A 19,798-nucleotide genomic window follows, 5' to 3' on the forward strand; every position below is an offset into this window, starting at 1 on the left:
ATTTACCTCTAGATAACACATTTACCTCTAGATAACACATTTACCTTTAGAAAACACATTTACCTCTAGATAACACATTTACCTCTAGATAATACATTTACCTCTAGATAACACATTTACCTCTAGATAACACATTTACCTCTAGATAATACATTTACCTTTAGATAACACATTTACCTTTAGAGAACACATTTACCTTTAGAGAACACATTTACCTTTAGCTAACACAAAAGAAACTAAAGGATTAGCCTATAGCTAGACTCAAGAACAGGTCAAGACATTGATGACAATCTAGACTGCATGCAGGTACACTCATATACTTTCGCCTCAAATGTCATCTTTCAATGGACGATCCGGTTTCACAGCAGATTTCGTGTGGCCGATGGGCTTTATTGACAATGGCTATTCATTCATCAGACGAAAACCCAAATGCTACAAAATTCGATACGTTGAGTGTATCAGTCCTAAGAAATAGTTTGACATTATATTTTGTGTCCCAAATCTCAGCTCTTAGAAAAAACCTGATAGAGCTTGAATGCCGAAACCTAAGGGTAGGGAATGATCTCCTTGTTGTTATTTTCGTCGACATTTCTAGAATTACAAAATTTTTTCACCCTTTTTTTTGTATGTCATAGAATTTTTATTATTGTTTTACCGATTGTTATATTTTTAATTCTAGACCAAACAACACTTTTAAAAAATCACATCTAAATGTAGTATCGAATACGAACGACATATTCGATTATTCACATATTTATGACGAGGTAGACACCGATTCTCTTGTTCCTTATTGTCTGTCTGAGGGATTGCTAAATGATGCAATTTGATACACCAAGCAGATTCCTTCAATCAAAGAATTTAGTCTACAATATTCTCAAGTTGGCAACTATCATGTGTCCTGTTATAAGGTTGTGATGCCATTCTTCGCTGACGTAGTGTTGCAGTTGTCTGTGCTTGAAAATTCAAACTGGAATGACATTGGATGTGCTGTTAGCCCGAGACTACAAGAAAAGGTCAAAGGGGTGTTGCATGGAGAGCTGAAGGTATTGATAATTAGTGATGAAATGTGAAATTAGGTCTCCACAACAAATCTTTATTCACGTTTTTATTCAATTTTTTTTTCTATGTATTGTTTTGTTGGTATGACTCGTATGAGCCTATGTTTTTGTGAATGAGTGTTATTATAACCACAAAATGTGTAGCCACAAAATGTGAACTATTTCAGCCATCTTGTTGTTTCTTTTCCTCCATTGTCTCTTTTTCTGTCGACTCTCTTCTCATTCTTTACATGTTCTCTCTCTTCTCCCTTCAATTCTCTCTCTCTCACCCTTTCTCTCTCTCTCTTTTCTCTTTCTTTCTCTCTCTCTCTCTTGCTCTAGATCTCTTTTGCAATCGATCTCTCTTCCTCTTTATCATTATGTCCCTCCCTCCCTCTTTTCACTCACTCCTTCTCTCTCACCACTCTCTATATATCCCTTACTCTCTCACTCATTCACTCTCACTTTCAATCTCTCATTCCCCTCTCCCAATTTCACACTCCCTATTTCTCCCATCACCCTCGCTTTCTCCTTCACTCTCTCTCCTCTCTCTCTCTCTCTCTCTCTCTCTCACTCTTCTTTCTTGCATTCTAATTTTTCTTCTTTAGCCATTATTTGTTGGACAGAAACAATTTGTACCGGTGACGTGTCAGGTTTCTAATTATCCAAGACAAGGAGGAGGGGGGGGGGCTTAACGACTGCGCTGCGCTCCCAACGTCAAGAATCTATCTTTCTATTACGCGGGTCGTGGAACTCAAACCTTTCGTGGACTATGGGCTTTGTCCGAAAAATGCATTTCTGAAATACAATACCTATGCATGGGTAGAGGTCGAGAGGGGTGTTAGTGATTTGGAGATGAAACAAATGGCAGGGAAGTCTGGCTTGTAACTTAGACTGCTCCATAGCCACGTTGTGTTATTTATTTGGATGTGTATTAATGGCTGTGTTTAAGTATTCTACGTGTGTGTTTATATGTGTGTTTAGCGTGTGATTGATAATGTTATATGTAGATCAAAATGTGCGAAATGATATGGACGCTTTGGGGAGTGACGGCCGAACGGTAAAGAGCTTCGCTTTCGAACGGAGGAGGCTTAGGTTTGAATCTCGGTGACGGTTGGGATTTTTAATTGCGCGGTTTGTATGAAGCCCTAAGTCCACCCAACTCTGATGAGTACCTGCCATTCCTCGAGTCCACTCAACTCTGATGAGTACCTGCCATTCCTCGAGTCCACTCAACTCAGATGAGTACCTGACATTCCTTGAGTCCACCCAACTCTGATGAGTACCTGACATTCCCTGAGTCCACCCAACTCTGATGAGTACCTGTCATTCCTTGAGTCCACCCAACTCTGATGAGTACCTGACATTCCCTGAGTCCACCCAACTCTGATGAGTACCTGTCATTCCTTGAGTCCACCCAACTCTGATGAGTACCTGACATTCCCTGAGTCCACCCAACTCTGATGAGTACCTGATATTCCCTAAGTCCACCCAACTCTGATGAGTACCTGACATTCCCTAAGTCCACCCAACTCTGATGGGTACCTGACATTCCCTAAGTCCACCCAACTCTGATGAGTACCTGACATTCCCTAAGTCCACCCAACTCTGATGAGTACCTGACATTCCCTGAGTCCACCCAACTCTGATGAGTACCTGACATTCCCTAAGTCCACCCAACTCTGATGAGTACCTGACAATCCCTGAGTCCACCCAACTCTGATGGGTACCTGACATTCCCTAAGTCCACCCAACTCTGATGAGTACCTGACATTCCCTAAGTCCACCCAACTCTGATGAGTACCTGACATTAGCTGGGTTAAGTTAAGACGCTTAGTGCTGGCCATATGACACCCTCGTTAACTGTCAGCTTTAATATAGTCTGCCCTATTAAGCGCAAGGTCTGAAAAGTGTGCTATACCCATTTTTTCTATAGAAGCTGGCGTTTTAGTTTCATTGTTTCAAGAGAGATTGGAGTTTGCTTATCATAGTACAGACGTGTAGCAACAGAATGAAATATCTGACATTAGTCATATACATTGGAATTCCAAGCTAAATTTATGGTTGTTGTTAATATTACTGCAATATGCAAGGATGAAACAGAACATACTGAAGGTCTGTCACTAATAATGTCTCACTTTTGGAGTAATCATATCACTCTTTGACTGATAGTAACTGCAATCAAACAGTATCTCAATGGTTTAACATTCACTGTTCTAAACATTGTAAACAACACACATGTTGCGTGGTGGCTGAGTGCTAAAGCGCTTGGGTTCAGAACCGAGGGAGTCTCGAGTTTGAATCTCAAAACTGGGATTTTGAAATTTGGTATTTTTAGGACGCCCCCAAGTCCACCTTACTAAAATGAGATATGTGCGGAAATTAAAGGTAGTTGGTCGTTGTGCTGGCCACATGACATCATCGTTAGTCGTCTGCCATAGAAACAGATTACATCGTCTGCCCTATAGATCGCAAAGTTCGAATCTGGGAACTTTACTTTTACATGCTGAACAGGGCTCCGACTCTGAAAGAATTACAAGTTGAACAGGGCTCCGACACTGAAAGAATGCTATTGGCGTGGACAAAAAACCGATCTTGGTGTCGAGTAACACTGTTCTAAAAGGATAAAGAGCCACCAAAAAACTCATGGTGTGGATAAACCGATGACTCATTGCGGGTACACAAGACAATGGACCGAGCTGTTGGTTCTGTTCCACACAGACACTAGGCCTGTTGTAAGTCAATCCCCACGGTTCCTCGCTTTCAAAATGTCAGGGTGCAGAAACGAACATTTTGGTAAACGTGGGAAATGGTAACTGGAAGAAAGTGTTCTTACGACACATCCGAAACTCGATAGTCAACATCGCGGGTTCTCAATCCATATGATTCACGAGCCTCTCTCATTGACTAAAAGCAGCCAGTGACCTTATGATTTGCTTAAGAGGTTTCAAAATGGCCACATCATGAGCCCTTAGACTTGCGATGGTGCCTCGTGACATACAAAATAATGTCGCATAATTATTTTATTAGATTAAATTATGCATAATTGAGCAAGTATATACTTTTAATAATTTCTTTTTATTCTTTCAGTATAATACATGCAGTAAATGTATACATATGTTCTCACTGTTGCACCCCTTCACTTGCTCATTCAACGATTCCTTCCCCCCTTTCTATTTTCGAAGACTATTGTGTTACCTCGAACATTGACCACGCCCACAGACCATGGTAACACTACACAACCCAGGTCACGTGAGCAGCACATGTTCAGTTTCTTTTAGCTACACTTCATGGAATGAGATATTCAATGCCTCCTTCCTCCTTCTCTAGTCTCTTTCTCTCTCTCTCTCTCTTTCTCTCTCTCTCTCTCTTCTTTATCTCTTTTCAAACTATAGTTCTACTGCAACTTTTGTCAAAGGGTTACAACTCAGTTAAAGATACAATATCTCATGAAATACCGTTCACTAAACAATTCAATTATGCTACACCCATAGACATAAATAAATATAGACTGGCCGATAATAGAATTTTATGAAACGAAAATTTGTGACTTGTATTTCTGTGTACTTTATTTATGTCTAAAAGTTTTGTTTAATCTCTAAGACTGAAGATCATGCAATTTTTCAATTTTTCATAATTCGGAAATCCGAATACAATAGATATACATGTTTTCAAGTTACATGAAGTTATTTCCTTTTTCCAGTCTATATTTATGTATGTCTATGGCTATACCAAATAAAAATTGTTCAAAAGCAGCTAAGTTGCACAGAACGAATATTGGAGAAAGTCTGTACAATGAACGAATTCCATTATCGTCTGCTGATGTTAACTTGAGAGAACACAGACCTAACAAGAATATTGCATAAATAGTCTAACTCTAACACTAGGTCCTCATTGTGAACTTATAATGTACTATAATCCTCATTGGTTAATTAACGGCTCTGCATAAAGCCAGCACCTTAACAATCCTCAGACAACACCGCCTGCGCTGGCTTGGTCATGTCCGCCTGATGGAAGACAATCGACTCCTGAAAGTAATCCATTATGGTCAACTCGCAACTGGTTCAAGAAAAACATTGATGTTGACTATTGTGAGGACATAGCCCTGGTCCACACTATGTGGAGAGTGAAGGAGACCTCAATGCAGTGAATATTGATGTTGACTATTGTGAAGACATAGCCCTGGTCCGCACTATGTGGAGAGTGAAGGGGACCTCAATGCAGTGAATATATTGATGTTGACTATTGTGAAGACATAGCCCTGGTCCACACTATGTGGAGAGTGAAGGGGACCTCAATGCAGTGAATATTGATGTTGACTATTGTGAAGACATAGCCCTGGTCCACACTATGTGGAGAGTGAAGGGGACCTCAATGCAGTGAATATTGATGTTGACTACTGTGAGGACATAGCCCTGGTCCGCACTATGTGGAGAGTGAAGGGGACCTCAATGCAGTGAATATTGATGTTGACTATTGTGAAGACATAACCCTGGTCCGCACTATGTGGAGAGTGAAGGGGACCTCAATGCAGTGAATATTGATGTTGACTATTGTGAGGACATAGCCCTGGTCCGCACTATGTGGAGAGTGAAGGGGACCTCAATGCATTGAATATTGATGTTGACTATTGTGAGGACATAGCCCTGGTCCGCACTATGTGGAGAGTGAAGGGGACCTCAATGCAGTGAATATTGATGTTGACTATTGTGAGGACATAGCCCTGGTCCGCACTATGTGGAGAGTGAAGGGGACCTCAATGCAGTGAATATTGATGTTGACTATTGTGAAGACATAGCCCTGGTCCGCACTATGTGGAGAGTGAAGGGGACCTCAATGCAGTGAATATTGATGTTGACTATTGTGAGGACATAGCCCTGGTCCGCACTATGAGGAGAGTGAAGGGGACCTAAAAAAAAAAACTGTGGATAACGAAAACGCATTGTCGTCTGCTCCAGAAGAAAACTTCCCTAACAAAAAATGGCTGCCTCCTCTACCACCTTAACCTGCGGTACATGTGGATGGAAATGTCTCTCGAGACTAGGTCTTGAAAGTTACATGAAAAAAGTGTTTTACGAGATGAACCGTAGTCTGTCTACGACTGAAAGAGGCCAACTATATAGCATGTTAATAATTCAAAATAATATAGGTTGTTTTGGGGATATTCCTAGTCACCAAAGTCAGAGATTAATATACGTAACTGTAAAGTAAATGTAATATAGTTTAGGCATACAAATTGTGGACTTCTTAAGTTGCAGTTAATAAGAATAGCTTTCTATTTTAGGATTATATTGCTTAAATATGTGATCCAATGTGAAATAAGACATTAGAAACACCCAATATGTATTGTTTTATATCTTTCGGATGTTCCTTCAGAATGAAGATGTTTACATTCTAGCCCATACGTCCTACAGGACTGCAGGGAATGGCAGCGGGCAGGGCTCGAACCCGTCACCTTCGGGACAAAAGTCTAGGGCGTATATATTACATGATCAGGCAGCCATTTTCACTTATTAGTCTGTTGTACCGTTGGGGCACAACACATGATCTGTTGACCGTCGTTCTCCATGCCTGTCTTTTCACTTAGGTAGAATCTCTTACAATGACAGGCTTGTCCATTCTTATATGTTATCAAGGCAGCCCTTAGATAATTGAAGGTTCTAGGCAAAGTGAATTAGGTGGCCCCCAACTGAAGGAGAAAATGTAAAATGCAAACCGAAAAAAATAAAATTATGCAATTTATTAAAAAACCTAGGGTACTCCAACCATAACATCAAGGGCAAGTTTGGCTATTTCTTCTCTAAAAATATACTTTAGAGTCCTGTGTGAGGCCCCCACCAATCGCAGATCCTAGGTCCGGGGTCGGCAACCTGCGGCTCGCGAGCCACATGCGGCTCTTTGGACGTGAAGTTGCGGCTCTTTAGTTACATACGCAAATATTATTTATTTTATCGAAACATTTTTCAAATAGATCTGAATCTTTAACTAAGAAAAGGCACTGATTCTATCTCTCAGCTTTATACCACCCCCCATTACACGTGTCGTCAGTCGTCGGAAGCTCTCAAATGACGCCATGGTCGGATGTTTCTATGTAGGTTTTAATTCGCTTTCGACGCAAGACGAAACGGTATCTTCACTGCGTGCTTTGGCTGCGACGTATAGTTTGTTGTTTTAAGTAAATGAGTTAGAAGCGAATGATCTTCTCAAAGTTAGAAACATCTACAAGTAATGCTAATCTGGCAAGCTGTGCGGTACCAATAGAAATTGTACAAAAAGACAAACCATTTTCAGATGGTGAGTATGTCAAAGACTGCTTCCTACATGCGTCTGAAGAACAGTTTCATGATTTCAACAAAACAACAAAAACAGAAACCTTGAAAAAAAGTCAAAGCTATGCCATTATCCGCTAAAACAGTACAAGATAGAATAGCTAAAATATCTTCAACATATTTCCAGGTGGAAGATATTCAACTTTCTGCCTTATCACTTGCTAGTCTTGCGGCCTAAAAGGCACGGCACAAGTTGTCCGTTTTGTCTGGTATATGTCTTCCCAAGGTCCAAAAGATCTTCCAAGATTGCTACTCTCATGACGAACTAAAGGGGAAGATAGAGCGAATGCCGTGCAGACATGCCTTGAAGACAATAAGATCGAGTTAAATAAAATCGTTTAGGCAGCAACTGATTGAGCCAGAAGTATGACAGGAAAAGTTAAGGAGCAACAACGATTCTTCGAGCCAAATAAACCACCGAATTCTTACATTTCACATACAGGAAGAAGCGCTTTGTGCCCAAACATTTATGGCCGAAATAGTTGAAGTCATAAATTTGATAATCAAGATAATAAACATCATCTTATCAAAAACACTCTACCATCTTCATTTAAAAGAACTCTTTAACGAGATGGAGACACAGTATTCCGACATTCTTCTTTACAATGAAGTGCGATGGCTTGAAACGTTTTGCTTTGTGCTGGAATGAAATAAATACATTCCTAAATGAAATAAATACATTCCTAAATGAAACAAGCATTAATCACCCTGAATAAGAGAACGACAAATGGTTGCAAAAATTGTACTTTATGGTGGAAGTAAGAGCGAAATGAAATGAGCTAAATCTTAAACTACAAGGAAATTAAAACCCAGGCTACGTTTTGGTAGAAGAATTAGTTTATTTTGAAGAAAAAAAAATATTTTTTTTTGCAGAAGATATGCACTTACTTCATTTTCAATGTCTAAAGCAGTCTCGCGATAAAACCAGTGCAACTATTGACACAAATTACTTCAGCACAGTTATAAAAAAAAATCAAAGATGAATTTCTTGACAGATTTGAGTAGTTCAACAAAACTATTCTAGCATTCCTAATACATCCTCTCAACACAAATCGTAACGAAATCCACATTGAGCCATTTGAAATTGATACTGGATCTCTAGAAATTCAATGGATCGATTTAAAAAGTAAAGCTTTGTGGAGTGAAAATGTACAGAGTCAAAAAACAAGTTGGAAAATTTGGAGGTCCAGAAATGTATGCACATTACGCAACAAATTTGACAACTTTAAAATAAAAAATAAAAGAAATGTCTCGAGTTGAGGCACTTAGCCTATATTCAACGCATGGGATAGTCTTCCAGAATGCTAGAGTGAGGTGAAGTTGGCATTTGAAGTACTGAGTATTTTCGGATCGACATATTCGTGCAAGTGTTATATTCATATATAAATAAAAGTACAGTAAGAAGTCAACTAACAAATGAAAATTTAGAGTCGTGTTTGAAATTAAAACAATTTATGAATCAAATGTATCGTATCCAAACTTTCTAAAACCATGCAAAGCCAACCTCCCATTGAATTTTGTCAATTGTTTGTTATTCAAGTACAAGTTAGTGTTGTAAGTAAATGTATAAATGCTTTAGTTGTTACCGAAAGAAAAATAATTATCTAATAAAACCATATATATATTATCTTATTTGGTGTGGAAAAACGTATATATGAATTAATATATTAGTTTTTTTAAATTAAAAATTAATCGTGTGAATACTATTTATTGTTGGCAAGAAAAAAATTGTGGCGGCTCTTTAAAAACTTTTAAATTTGGTAAATTGTCGTTTTTGGCTCTTTCGCTCAAAGGGTTGCCGACCCCTGTCCTAGGTGGCTATCTGGTTTTCCTTTTCCGGCTCTGATGATGTTCTTCTTTTTCTTTTTTTTTCTTGTACTGTTCCTTATAGAGAGATCTACGGCAATAATGTGTGGCTTCAATATGGCCATAAAGTAGTCTTAGGCATCTATACGAGTTTGTAACTAAGTGATGGTAGGGACGTTTTCGGATATTGTTTTGCTATTTCGTCTTAGTTCTACTAATATTTTTCTTTCAATACAGTTTTCATATATGACGAAAAAACAACAACATTAGAATCAAAATTCAAAATGACTAGCTGTGTATTTAGTCAAAGCAGACTTTCAAAAAAGGGAGAGAAGAAAGGGAGAAACTGGAGCCTAACTTGGTGAAAGTTGACTCCCCTTGTCAATAAGAAACCTGTTTGTTCAGTGCTCGGCTGAAACTGGATATGCTACCAGCTGATGAAAAGGGGGAGGGAAGATGGCGGTCATGGTATGTTTAGAGTGGTGAATATGGTAGCCTATAGACTGAACGGTTCGGTTAAATATATAAATATAGCACATGTTTTCATTCGTGTCGCCACTTTCTTGTTACATGTAAGCAATGTTCGAAGGAATTATGGGAAGTGGTGGCTGTGGAATTTACTTTGTAAAGTTCGAATCCAGAGTTTAGTTAACAAGTGCTCCCCTCTTATATTTATTTCATACGATTTATCCCCCCCCCCCCTTTTTAGTACTCTGTAAGTCTAATACAAGTGTATGTAATGTATTATTTTATTTTACTTTTTAATTTCCTGATTAACTGTAGGGGAGCCAGTCCTTTTTTTTTCTGAATTCGAATACTGTTAAAAAATTCTACACACTATTTTGGAAGCAAAAAAGACTGGACAGACAGAAGGACAGACAAATGAAGTGAAATAAAAAGCAACTAAAATCATTGGATCACATAAACTCTCACATACCACAGTTCACATAGACAGTTGATACCATGGCCCTTGTCTCTAACTTAACTGTAGGAATAAATATATCAGAAGAAAGAAGGAATATGACATAAATGTGCACACGCACACAAATATACATGCATACACACAAGCATACACACATACACACAAACATACACACATAGGCCTACACTCAAACATACACACACATACACGCAAACATACACACATAAGCCTACACTCAAACTACACACATACTAATGTAAAACGTCTGCCTGGCCGTGCACTATGCGCTATGGACTATCATCAGAATCAGTGGCGGCTCAAAACCTTAATTGTATGTGGGCGGAGTATATTTGGCGAGGCCCTCTAGCGGCATAAAAAAATGTTTATATATTATTTATATTATAAATAGTGGGCACAAAACTGTTAAATTTAAATTATGTTTTAAATAAAATGCCATTAAAGGAATCTATAACAAAAACATTTATGTTATCCTTACTGAAATATTTTTTTGTACAGCTGTATTATTTATGTGAGAGGATATTGTAGACTTTCATGCGTAGCGGATTAACTATAAATAGATATAGCTATTTAGTGTATCGGGTATACAATATAAAGGGAGTTCTGGTAAGCTGGTTTTTTTTTTTAGAACTGTTTCCTCTTTTGGAAAAACTTAGGATTAATCTACAATGTACGTGTTGTAACTCAACTATTGACGCCTACCAATTTACACATTTTCTCGTTGCCTAGACCGCAACAGTTTCATATATTTAATTAATCCATTTCTTAAGCTCTCCCAATATTCTGTTGGTTAAATAGTCACTGGAAACGTGGTCTAGAGGCTAAGAACGCTTGATTTTTGCTTTGGCTTGGCAACCTGTGAAGGGGGCTCGAGGTTTGGCACCCGACTCGAGCAGAGTGTTTACTGAGCGCCTAAAGGCAGCACGGAAAACCTTCTCCTAGATACCCCTTTCCCCCCCCCCCCCCCCCAACTGGTCCACAAATGAGATTGGACCATAGCGCTCTAAGCATGTTATAAGCATGAAAGTAGAGCTATATAAAAGCTATAATTTATTTATTTGTTTATTATATGATTAAGTGTTTTTTTTTACTTCCGGTTGGTGTATTCAGAAATCTGAACATACGAGACAGTATTTTCGATTTCCAGCAATTAATTCTATTTATTTGTTGTGTGTTTTATTTTAGGTATAACTGACAGTGACCGCGGGACGTTTATCATCTGCTCCTGGTGCCAGAAACCCGGAACTAAACTCTTCACATTGGGTACCCCGACTGGGGTCAAGGCGTTCTGTAGTGAGATCTGTTTCACCCAGTGTCGGAGAGCATCTTTTAAGAAGAAAAAGGTCAGTGGGTTATGGGCCCTTCTGAATTACTTTAACTTTAGCAGAATATAGAGAATAGACCATGTTTGCGTGTATAAGAATAAACAAAATGAAAAGGTTACCATTTAAATAGATTACGTCAATGATCAGTTTGTATGACCGCTGGCCATTTTCCTTGTTCTACTCATTAAAGTGGCTTTGGTCATATTTTAAATTTAAACTCGGCTGTCTTACTCAAATAGAAAAATGGCATTTCTCTCAGCCATCTTCACAAATTGACAAAAAAATACAGGAGATTCATTCATGTAGCCTGTCTGTGGTCCCGTCTAGGGCATAGGCCACCAAACAGCTTCCTCCATGTGTGTCGGTTCTGGGCGAGTCACTCCAACTGTCCCCACGTCGTGCCCATCTGCTTCCAAATCGCGGGGTCATGTATTTCTGGGCTGTTTCCTCTTCCTCTTTCATTGGGGGTTCCAGAAGGGCTTGTCTTGTTATTTTGGATGCAGGTCTGCGAATGTTATGGTCTATCCATCCCCAGCGTCTATGAAAAATATGTACCTCAATGTTCTTTGCCACAGTTCCTCATTCGAAATCTTACAAGGCATTATTCAGCTAGAAATGTTAGCAAGAACAACCTGATGTGTATTTTGGGAACGTGATGGATCAGAATGTTTAGTATTTATGTTTTGATTGACTGTTGGTTATGTCTAATAGACGCTTCTCTCGTTTACGTAATGAATGAATTAGCTCTATTAAATAAACATCAAATTAACTTTTACAAATTTCCATTTTTTCTTTTTTTACATTGATTTCCAGGTGTGTGATTGGTGTAAACATGTCCGCCACACAGTCAACTTTGTAGACTTCCAGGAAGGTGATGTACAGCTTCAGTTCTGTAGCGAGAAATGTCTCAACCAGTACAAGATGAACATCTTCTGCACCGAGGCCAGGCAACACCTGCAGCACATCCAGAATATTGTCAGTGAGGAGGACAAGCGGGGGGAATCTAAGGGAGAGCTAGGCCAGGGAGAGCTGCTCATTACCCCGGAACTTTGGCTGTCTGCCAACTCGAATGAAAGCAATGTCAGCGTGAAAGAAGAAGTAGACGATGAGAAATGTGACAAAGGAAATGAAAGACACTCTGAAAGGGCAGAGGCGTACACTAAAATGGATGATGAAGAGGAGCCGGGGGAGCTGCGAGACAAAGGCTCAGCTTTGGATGGAAATAGCAGGCTGACGCACAGTGATGACAGCAGCTGCTCTTTTGAAGAAAGAGTTTTACCAGCCCCTGTCCCAATGCGTCTTCATCGTGCTCATACAGATCTGTCGCACTTAGCTTCTACACATTTACAAAGACATGAAGACATTCATAACAAAGGAGGAGACAGCAGGCCAAGAAAAGATTTTGGAAAATGTAGGAAATCGTTTTCTGATAACAAACCTCGATCTGGTTCAGCTGATCCTTCAAGTTCCCATACTTCCAGGAAAGATAAACCTCCTTTCCCTCATAGGCCACCAGCTGAGGTCGCGCCTTCCTTTGGGGGTTTACAAACTAGCGGAGAAGCTCTTGCCACTCACCAACCTCTTCTCCCTGAATGGGCATCTCTGCATCTTCTCTCTATGATGCCTCCACACTTAAACGCCGGATTAAACATTGGCTATGCTTCAAATCCGCTTCTCTACTCCAGCCTCTTTGGAGCTAACCCTTTACCAGGACAGGTGGAAAAAGACAACCAAGCGAAATTAAGGCACGAATCGAGAAGAGAGCTTCTACGTGACAGAGACCGGTACACTAACCACAATGACAGAAGACATAAAAGTAGAGAGAAGCCAACAGGACCACTGTCTCCATCTACTTCCCTTTCGTCAACGGATACGCCTGGTCCTGCTGGCGCAACAGGACCCGCCAGGCTTCCAACACCTTCAGCCATTCCTTCTAACGTATTTACAGACATGACGAGGCAGTTCCCTCATGTCTCTCCGTTTATAGGCGAGGCCAGCCACACAAACCCTTTATCACAGTACTATACGAACTCTGCATTGCCAGGCATGTTACCGTTTTCATTGCCTTTTAACCAGCCGCAGAACCTTCGGACAGGGCTGCCCACTCCAGCAGCAACCACCGCTCCCCATCCGCCATCCACTTCCGCGCATCATCCACAAGCACCTTTACCACCGCAGCCACCACTCCAGTTCTCAGGCGTTCCTCCTATAACTGTGATGGTGCCATACCCTGTGGCAGTTCCCATCCCTCTACCTGTTCCTATACCGATTCCTATCAGCCCAGAGAAATTATTTGCTTACTTCAGAGAAAAGTCGGAATCCGCTAAAACGGCCAAGCATAAGGGTAACGCCAGTCACCAAAGGACAACTTCACCGGAAGATACAAGACAAAGGGCAGCCAGTGCTAATCATATGGTCAGCCCTTTATCTGCGCTTTCTCCTAGGCCGACGTCTAAATGTTCGTCGCTCGGAGGCGTACCTCTCGTTGCGACACCATCAATGATAGAGTCGCCGGAGCCTGGACTTATGCTCACGGGCAGGGAGTCTACAGATTCCATAATGACTCTGAGACGAGAGATATCAAGGTCTCAGCTTAAAGCAGCCTCGACGTCTCCGTGCTCCTCTTCAGCCAGGAACTCCATGATGAGCCCAGGCGTGGCTCCATACATGCTAGATCTTTCCAAAGGGGCCTGTCGAGACTCTCCATGTAACGAGGACGAAGCTATGGACCTTAGCAAAATGTCCTCACGCTCAGACTCACCAAGGCGATCGACTGATAGCTCAGAGAAGGAGAATAACTCATCAAACAAACGAGGCGCCCTGAGCGACGCGGGCGGCTCCAGGAGTGACATTAAGGTTCCCAGAATCCACATCGTCTCTCAGCCCCCAGATCCACCCCTTACACAACCTTCAGCGTGCACCCCTCTGCCTCCTGAACTGTCTACCTACTCCAGCAGAAGGAGCAGAATTTTAGACGCTCCAAGCGTGCCCAAAAAGTCCAGAAGTCCATCTCCTGAAAGACGTTACATCAGGACAGTACCTCGAGACATGGTGGAAGCTGCTAGGCGGCGAGGATTGCGGGCGAGAGTACGCTCCAAATAACTTTTCTTGGCACATCTAATAAGAGTGTCTTTTCTGAAATATCTCACTCTAAAAAAAACTTTTTATAACCATGTGTCGAAAGTTTCATTTTGATTCTTCAAAATGTATAATGTAATTAAAAAAAAAAAAACTATTATGATACTGTGTATCAAAAACTGATAATTTAAAATATTTCTTGTCAATCTGTTTCCAGAATTCCAGTAGGGGCGCATTTTCAAGAGAACATTAACCTCTGACCTACATGAAGTCTCAATAATCTTGATTAATTAACTGCTTAATTAGAAAGCCATTATTTTTTATTTTTTTTTCGTGTCAAAATCGTTTTTTTATTTAATGTGCTGCCAACTCTAAGTTGTGTTTTAATATTTTAGCAGGCCCAGAACTTACAAAGCTAACCACCAAACTGACGTGATTAGTTTGATTAGAAGTTTGCTGTTTTTTTTTTTTTTTGTTTAGCTGTAATTTAAATTTGATTTCATAATTATTTCACTTCAAAGATTCTAGAAGACAATATTGCATCTTACATTTGTGTGTAGATTGTGGCCATGTCTGTGAAATGTATATAGATCTGATTTGTTTTGTGTTTCATTCAAGTGCAATAATAAAAAAAAAAAAATTTAAAAAACTTTCTGGGCAGACATTGCTCTAAAAAGAAACGAAACAACTTAACAAGAAACAGTTATACTATGCGTGCATTTGAGGATCTAAGGAAGGAAAAGTAACTCTTTTCATTTTGTAATTTAAAATGAATACCAAGTTGTTTCCCTTAATATAATGTTACAGTATTTGTCTCTAGTGTATTACATTAACATTAAAAAAAAAAGCAACAGATGGACGTTTTAATGTAACTTACACAAACCTCTTAGCAATATCTTCTGATGTGTTTATATTTATTACATTACTTTATGTGCTCATCAAGGGTTTTCCATCTATCATCACCTCAGTTAAATTAGTTTACTGAAATGTATATACTAATTAATCTTGGCGAACGTCAGTGCGCGTCTAATACAAAATACTAGATTAATAGAAATCTTTGTATAAAATATATTGCTTCTTTTTTTTTTTTTTTTTTTTCAAAAACCCCTGTATAAAATTGTGTATGGTACCAGTGAAAATAAATTTATTGACATTTTATTGAGAGTTGCCTCCAAGCTTTCTAAATTGTTTCTTGTTGATATTTGTTGTTGTTTTTTTATACTTTTATTTCAGTGTAGTTCGAAAGTTGAGGGGAAAAAATGAAGTCCAGAATTATTGTTGTTGTTTTTTTTAATTAATAAAAATTCATTTCAATTTAATATTTTACTGTCATATTTCATTGCACTGTAAGCCCCGAATAACAGAAACACAGATAGAAATACTAGCAAAACCTATTTATAATGATAAAATATACAAATATTTATTGAGGTCTACGTTAATAGTGTCTCAATAGATGGCTATTTCTGAATGATAGACGAGTGGATAGATATTACAACCATGTGAATAACTATTTATTTCTTAAGTAACTAACGTGAACCAATGGACTTACTATTTAAAAACGTAGGTCTCTCGGAGAAATAAAAAAGTCTGAGATGATCAGACTGCGACATGTTTTAATTTACAAAGAAAACGTCTAACAGCATCGTTTGTTTTGTTTCTTTATTGCCCTCTTCATACAAGAAAACAAGTTTGTTTTTATGACTAGAGATGTCCACCAATGGCTGATAGCTCACTTTTAGTGTGTCAGGTGGACAGAGGAAAACAAATGTTGAAATGAGTTTTGAAGATGTTTAAGATCATTTTCAAGCACTTTTTCGCACTGCTGAATCAAATTTATTAGCTCATTTTTTTAAATATAGTTGGCAGCATTCAAGTTGAATTTAGCGTCTTTGGCATTTTTTTTTAGTTTCCCGTGAGAGTCCCCAATAGCGTGTACCTCGGTAGAAATTATTGTCTCGCCAGATGAACACATAAATATATAGATGTTTGAAAGCATAACGAATTAGCAGACAAAAGTTGGTTGATAAGTCTGCAGTTTTACGTCTGATGCATCACACTTGTTGCCTCTTGTATGTTAGATTATGTAGCCTTATTTAGGTACTGACTGAAGTCGTAGTTTCGCTACTTAAAATGCAATACAAAGATTTTGGTGTTGTGGTGGTAGCTTTAGGAGCGGAGCTGCTCCATTGTGTGCCTTTTCTTGTAGAGACAGCCTCGTTTTCACTTGGCTTCTGCTGTAGAGTAGACGTCGTTGATGTCAACAAGACAGGCGGCAGAGTATTGCTGAACGCGCATGCGCAAGTCCTGCACCCCGTTTTGTCTCGAAGGTAACCGAAAGGGCAATCCACCCAGCAGCGCTTCTGCTCACAAGAAGGCTTACAATCGCACGTGAGGCAGCCCATTTTGTCTTTGGCGTAGTCCCCTGGGCAGTGCTCGGCGCAGGTGCGTGGCAGACACCAAGGAGCGCCGCACGAGTAACTGCACTTTATTGGGCAGTTGAATTCATTTTTGAAGGCGTGGGCTATGCATCCTAGTGGCGGTTCAGCACAAAGCAGGTCTTCACATCTGTGTGGTTTCACCGCTAGAAAGAAAACAATAGAGGAGGTCACCACAATGAAACATTTACTATCAGTAACTTTACTATGCAATACTTTCCGATACAAAGGCAATAAATCTTATATCGTTAGACTAAGACTACATTAGTCGTTGTAGCTGAGAAGAATTTCGGAGTTATATCCCTGTAGTTGTTTTACACGATAGATATACTAAAGCGAATACATCTCAAAATTTTTATTTTTTATTTTTGCACATTTTTGTTGATAGCAATAATTTTAAAATAGTTTATTCCTAAAACGGATAAATTCCTCTTTGTATTCGTTTGAACATTTTGAAAGCGAAATATTTTTTCCCTTGCTTGCAGCTTTTTCATGGGTGGAAAAACCTGGCCACGGTTCTCAAAAACGGCTCTAACGATTTTCCTAACTGTATATCTTTGGGAAAAGAATTACTTAACTGATTGAGCACACTGTGAAAATTCTAGTTTGACCTTTTATATTTTTTTTTTTAAATATCTCCTAAAATTAAATTTGGTCTTGACAATGTTCATCTTGAACCGATACGTCAGCGGGTATTTCCGCATGTAGGCCCTGTTCATTCAAGAGTTAAATACATAATAAAATAGAGGCTCAAGAGAACAGTCTTCTAAGTCTAGATATACAGTCATTAGATTTTTATAAACTCTAGTAGATTTATACACCCGCTTAACCAGAATTTTTTCTCGGGGGAGGGGGAATGGGATGGGATAAACATATTTTTTTTTTTATTCTAACACTCATTTGTAATGAAGAGCAGTATTTCTATATTTTACTTGTTAATCTGTTGTTGTTTTCCTTATGACTTTTATAATCTATATTATAAGAAAAACCAGTAGTCATTTAGATACATGTATATCTACTAACCGTCTACTATGGTAGCTCCATAGCCCAAGCACACTGCACTAGTTGAAAAGACATAAAGTAAATATAAAGCTTGACCGCTGGCCATTTTTTTTCTACTTCAAATAAAATTATCTTTACCGTAATGTAAACACAAATACCTTTCCCGGTCAACCTGAATGGAAAAAAGCACTTTGAAAAAACAACAACACTCTACAAAGATGTGTGCTCGTAATTTACATAACAAGTCTTGACGTCAGGGTTCAGGTGTTCTCACTCTATTTTGATGCATCACACACATGAGAATGACACGAAGCAGTTTTCAGTTGCTTAGTTTGAGAGACGGTAAAGGTAAAATTAGCAAAAAAGTTTATGATAAAAGTACATAAAAATACAAAGCAAAAATTTCAAAAGTCTGTAATTCGGCAACGACGCATTTTTTCCTCTAAAAAGTTTTGAGATTCACTGCAGTTGTAAAATTATGTTTTTAATCCAATGAAGTTGAACTATACAATGGTTTAGCTTGCTGGCCCAGAGTGTTCTATAATAGTACGGGGAAGCGAGGGGTCCAGTAACTCTACTGTTAATACAGTCTGACAAAGAAAGAACATTTTAGTGCTAGAGTTAATATTTTTACATTTTGTTATAATTTTGTGATTTATTTATTTATTCATAAAATATTTACATCGGGCGTCTGCGGAAAACCGTGGTATTAAAAAACAACAACTATAAAGCAAAACCTACAGCTATAGAACTACTACTTTAAAGATGAAACTGTGAAGCTATTAATCCTAATGCTGCAACTATAAGCAATTATAAAGCTATAACTGTATTGCTACAACTATAACCTTCAACTATAAAACTGCAATTATAAAGCTACAACTATAAATAAAGCTACAGCTATACTGCTAAATTATAGAGCTACAACTATAAAGCTGCAATTTACTGCTACATTATACAGAAACATTTGGAGAACAGCGGCTCTAAGGCAACTACAACTAAAAAGCTAAAATCTGACGCTTTAAAATAAAAAGAGAGAACAAACACAAACACCATCTGAGTATTATAAAACAAGTACAAACGCATAGCCCATACAGGATATGCAGATAGCGGTCATAGCGGTCAAAAAGTCTTATAAAATTCAGGTTTGCTTTTTTTTTATCAAAAGAACTAGGTGATTTTTTAACGTCTTTAATTTTTGACACAGGTAAATTTTGACACGAATTGTTCTCCTCCTGGGCCATTCATCATCTTTTGTTTTTCAACTGTTTCTCAAAATGTTCACGTCTAAAAGTCAAGGCCAGGTCTAGGTTATTGAACGCTGTTTAAACACTTGACTGTATATTAACATTTTAGGCAAATAGGTCTAGTTAAGGCTGAACATAGTCATCAAAAAGTTCCAAGTAATTTGAAAGCATATAGATTCATTATATTCATACTCCTTATTGTTTCAATGTGCAGCCCGTGGAACTGGCTATTATAGTAGACTTTTTTTTAAAGGACACATTCACTACCCTCTATCTTGATTAGAGTAGGCTATACTTGAAGGATCCATTATAGGCCTACCTATATCTATTGGAATAGTGTGATAGCTAAAGCTGCCTCTACAAAATATAATTTTACATTGTTGTTTCACCTTTTTCCTAGATGAGAAACTTAGCCAATGTAAAAGCTTTCTCTAGATGGGATTAAAAGCTAGATTTATGTTAACTGTTAGTGTTCGGCCGGTGTTTAGACAAAAAAGCAATGCAAAGACACAAAGATATATCATGAAATTATTTCCATGAACAGCTTTTAAAAAAATGTATTTTCAATTTTTAATATAATTTTTTTAAAGAACTAAACCCTG

General features: G+C 38.6%; 2 protein-coding genes across 8 annotated transcripts in view; one reads left to right on the forward strand and one right to left on the reverse strand.

Annotated features, from left to right (window-relative positions):
- Positions 1 to 15,608, forward strand: part of LOC106073810 (sine oculis-binding protein homolog) — a 97,522-nt gene extending 81,914 nt beyond the window's left edge. For all 6 annotated transcript variants that reach the window (XM_056032819.1, XM_013234454.2, XM_013234455.2 and 3 more), the window contains 2 exons: positions 11,298 to 11,455; positions 12,251 to 15,608. In XM_056032819.1, the coding sequence (XP_055888794.1) occupies positions 11,298 to 11,455; positions 12,251 to 14,539 (2,447 nt within the window). In that variant the 3' untranslated portion in view covers positions 14,540 to 15,608. The remainder of the gene's footprint in view (positions 1 to 11,297; positions 11,456 to 12,250) is intronic.
- Positions 15,609 to 16,159: 551 nt separating this feature from the next.
- LOC106073809 (cysteine-rich motor neuron 1 protein-like) lies at positions 16,160 to 18,950 on the reverse strand. 2 transcript variants are annotated; one of them, XM_056032823.1, is made up of 3 exons: positions 18,896 to 18,940; positions 17,974 to 18,278; positions 16,160 to 17,096 (listed from the first exon to the last, which is right to left on the reverse strand). In XM_056032823.1, exons 2-3 carry the CDS (start codon positions 18,056 to 18,058, stop codon positions 16,609 to 16,611), a joined length of 573 nt encoding a protein of 190 aa, XP_055888798.1. In that variant the 5' UTR covers positions 18,059 to 18,278; positions 18,896 to 18,940; the 3' UTR covers positions 16,160 to 16,608. The 2 variants fall into 2 exon arrangements, with proteins under 2 accessions (XP_055888798.1, XP_013089907.2); XM_013234453.2 differs by having other exon boundaries at positions 17,974 to 18,950.
- Between the last annotated feature and the right edge of the window lie 848 nt (positions 18,951 to 19,798).

This window comes from Biomphalaria glabrata, chromosome 6, assembly GCF_947242115.1.
Source record: "Biomphalaria glabrata chromosome 6, xgBioGlab47.1, whole genome shotgun sequence".
Lineage (NCBI taxonomy): Eukaryota > Metazoa > Mollusca > Gastropoda > Planorbidae > Biomphalaria > Biomphalaria glabrata.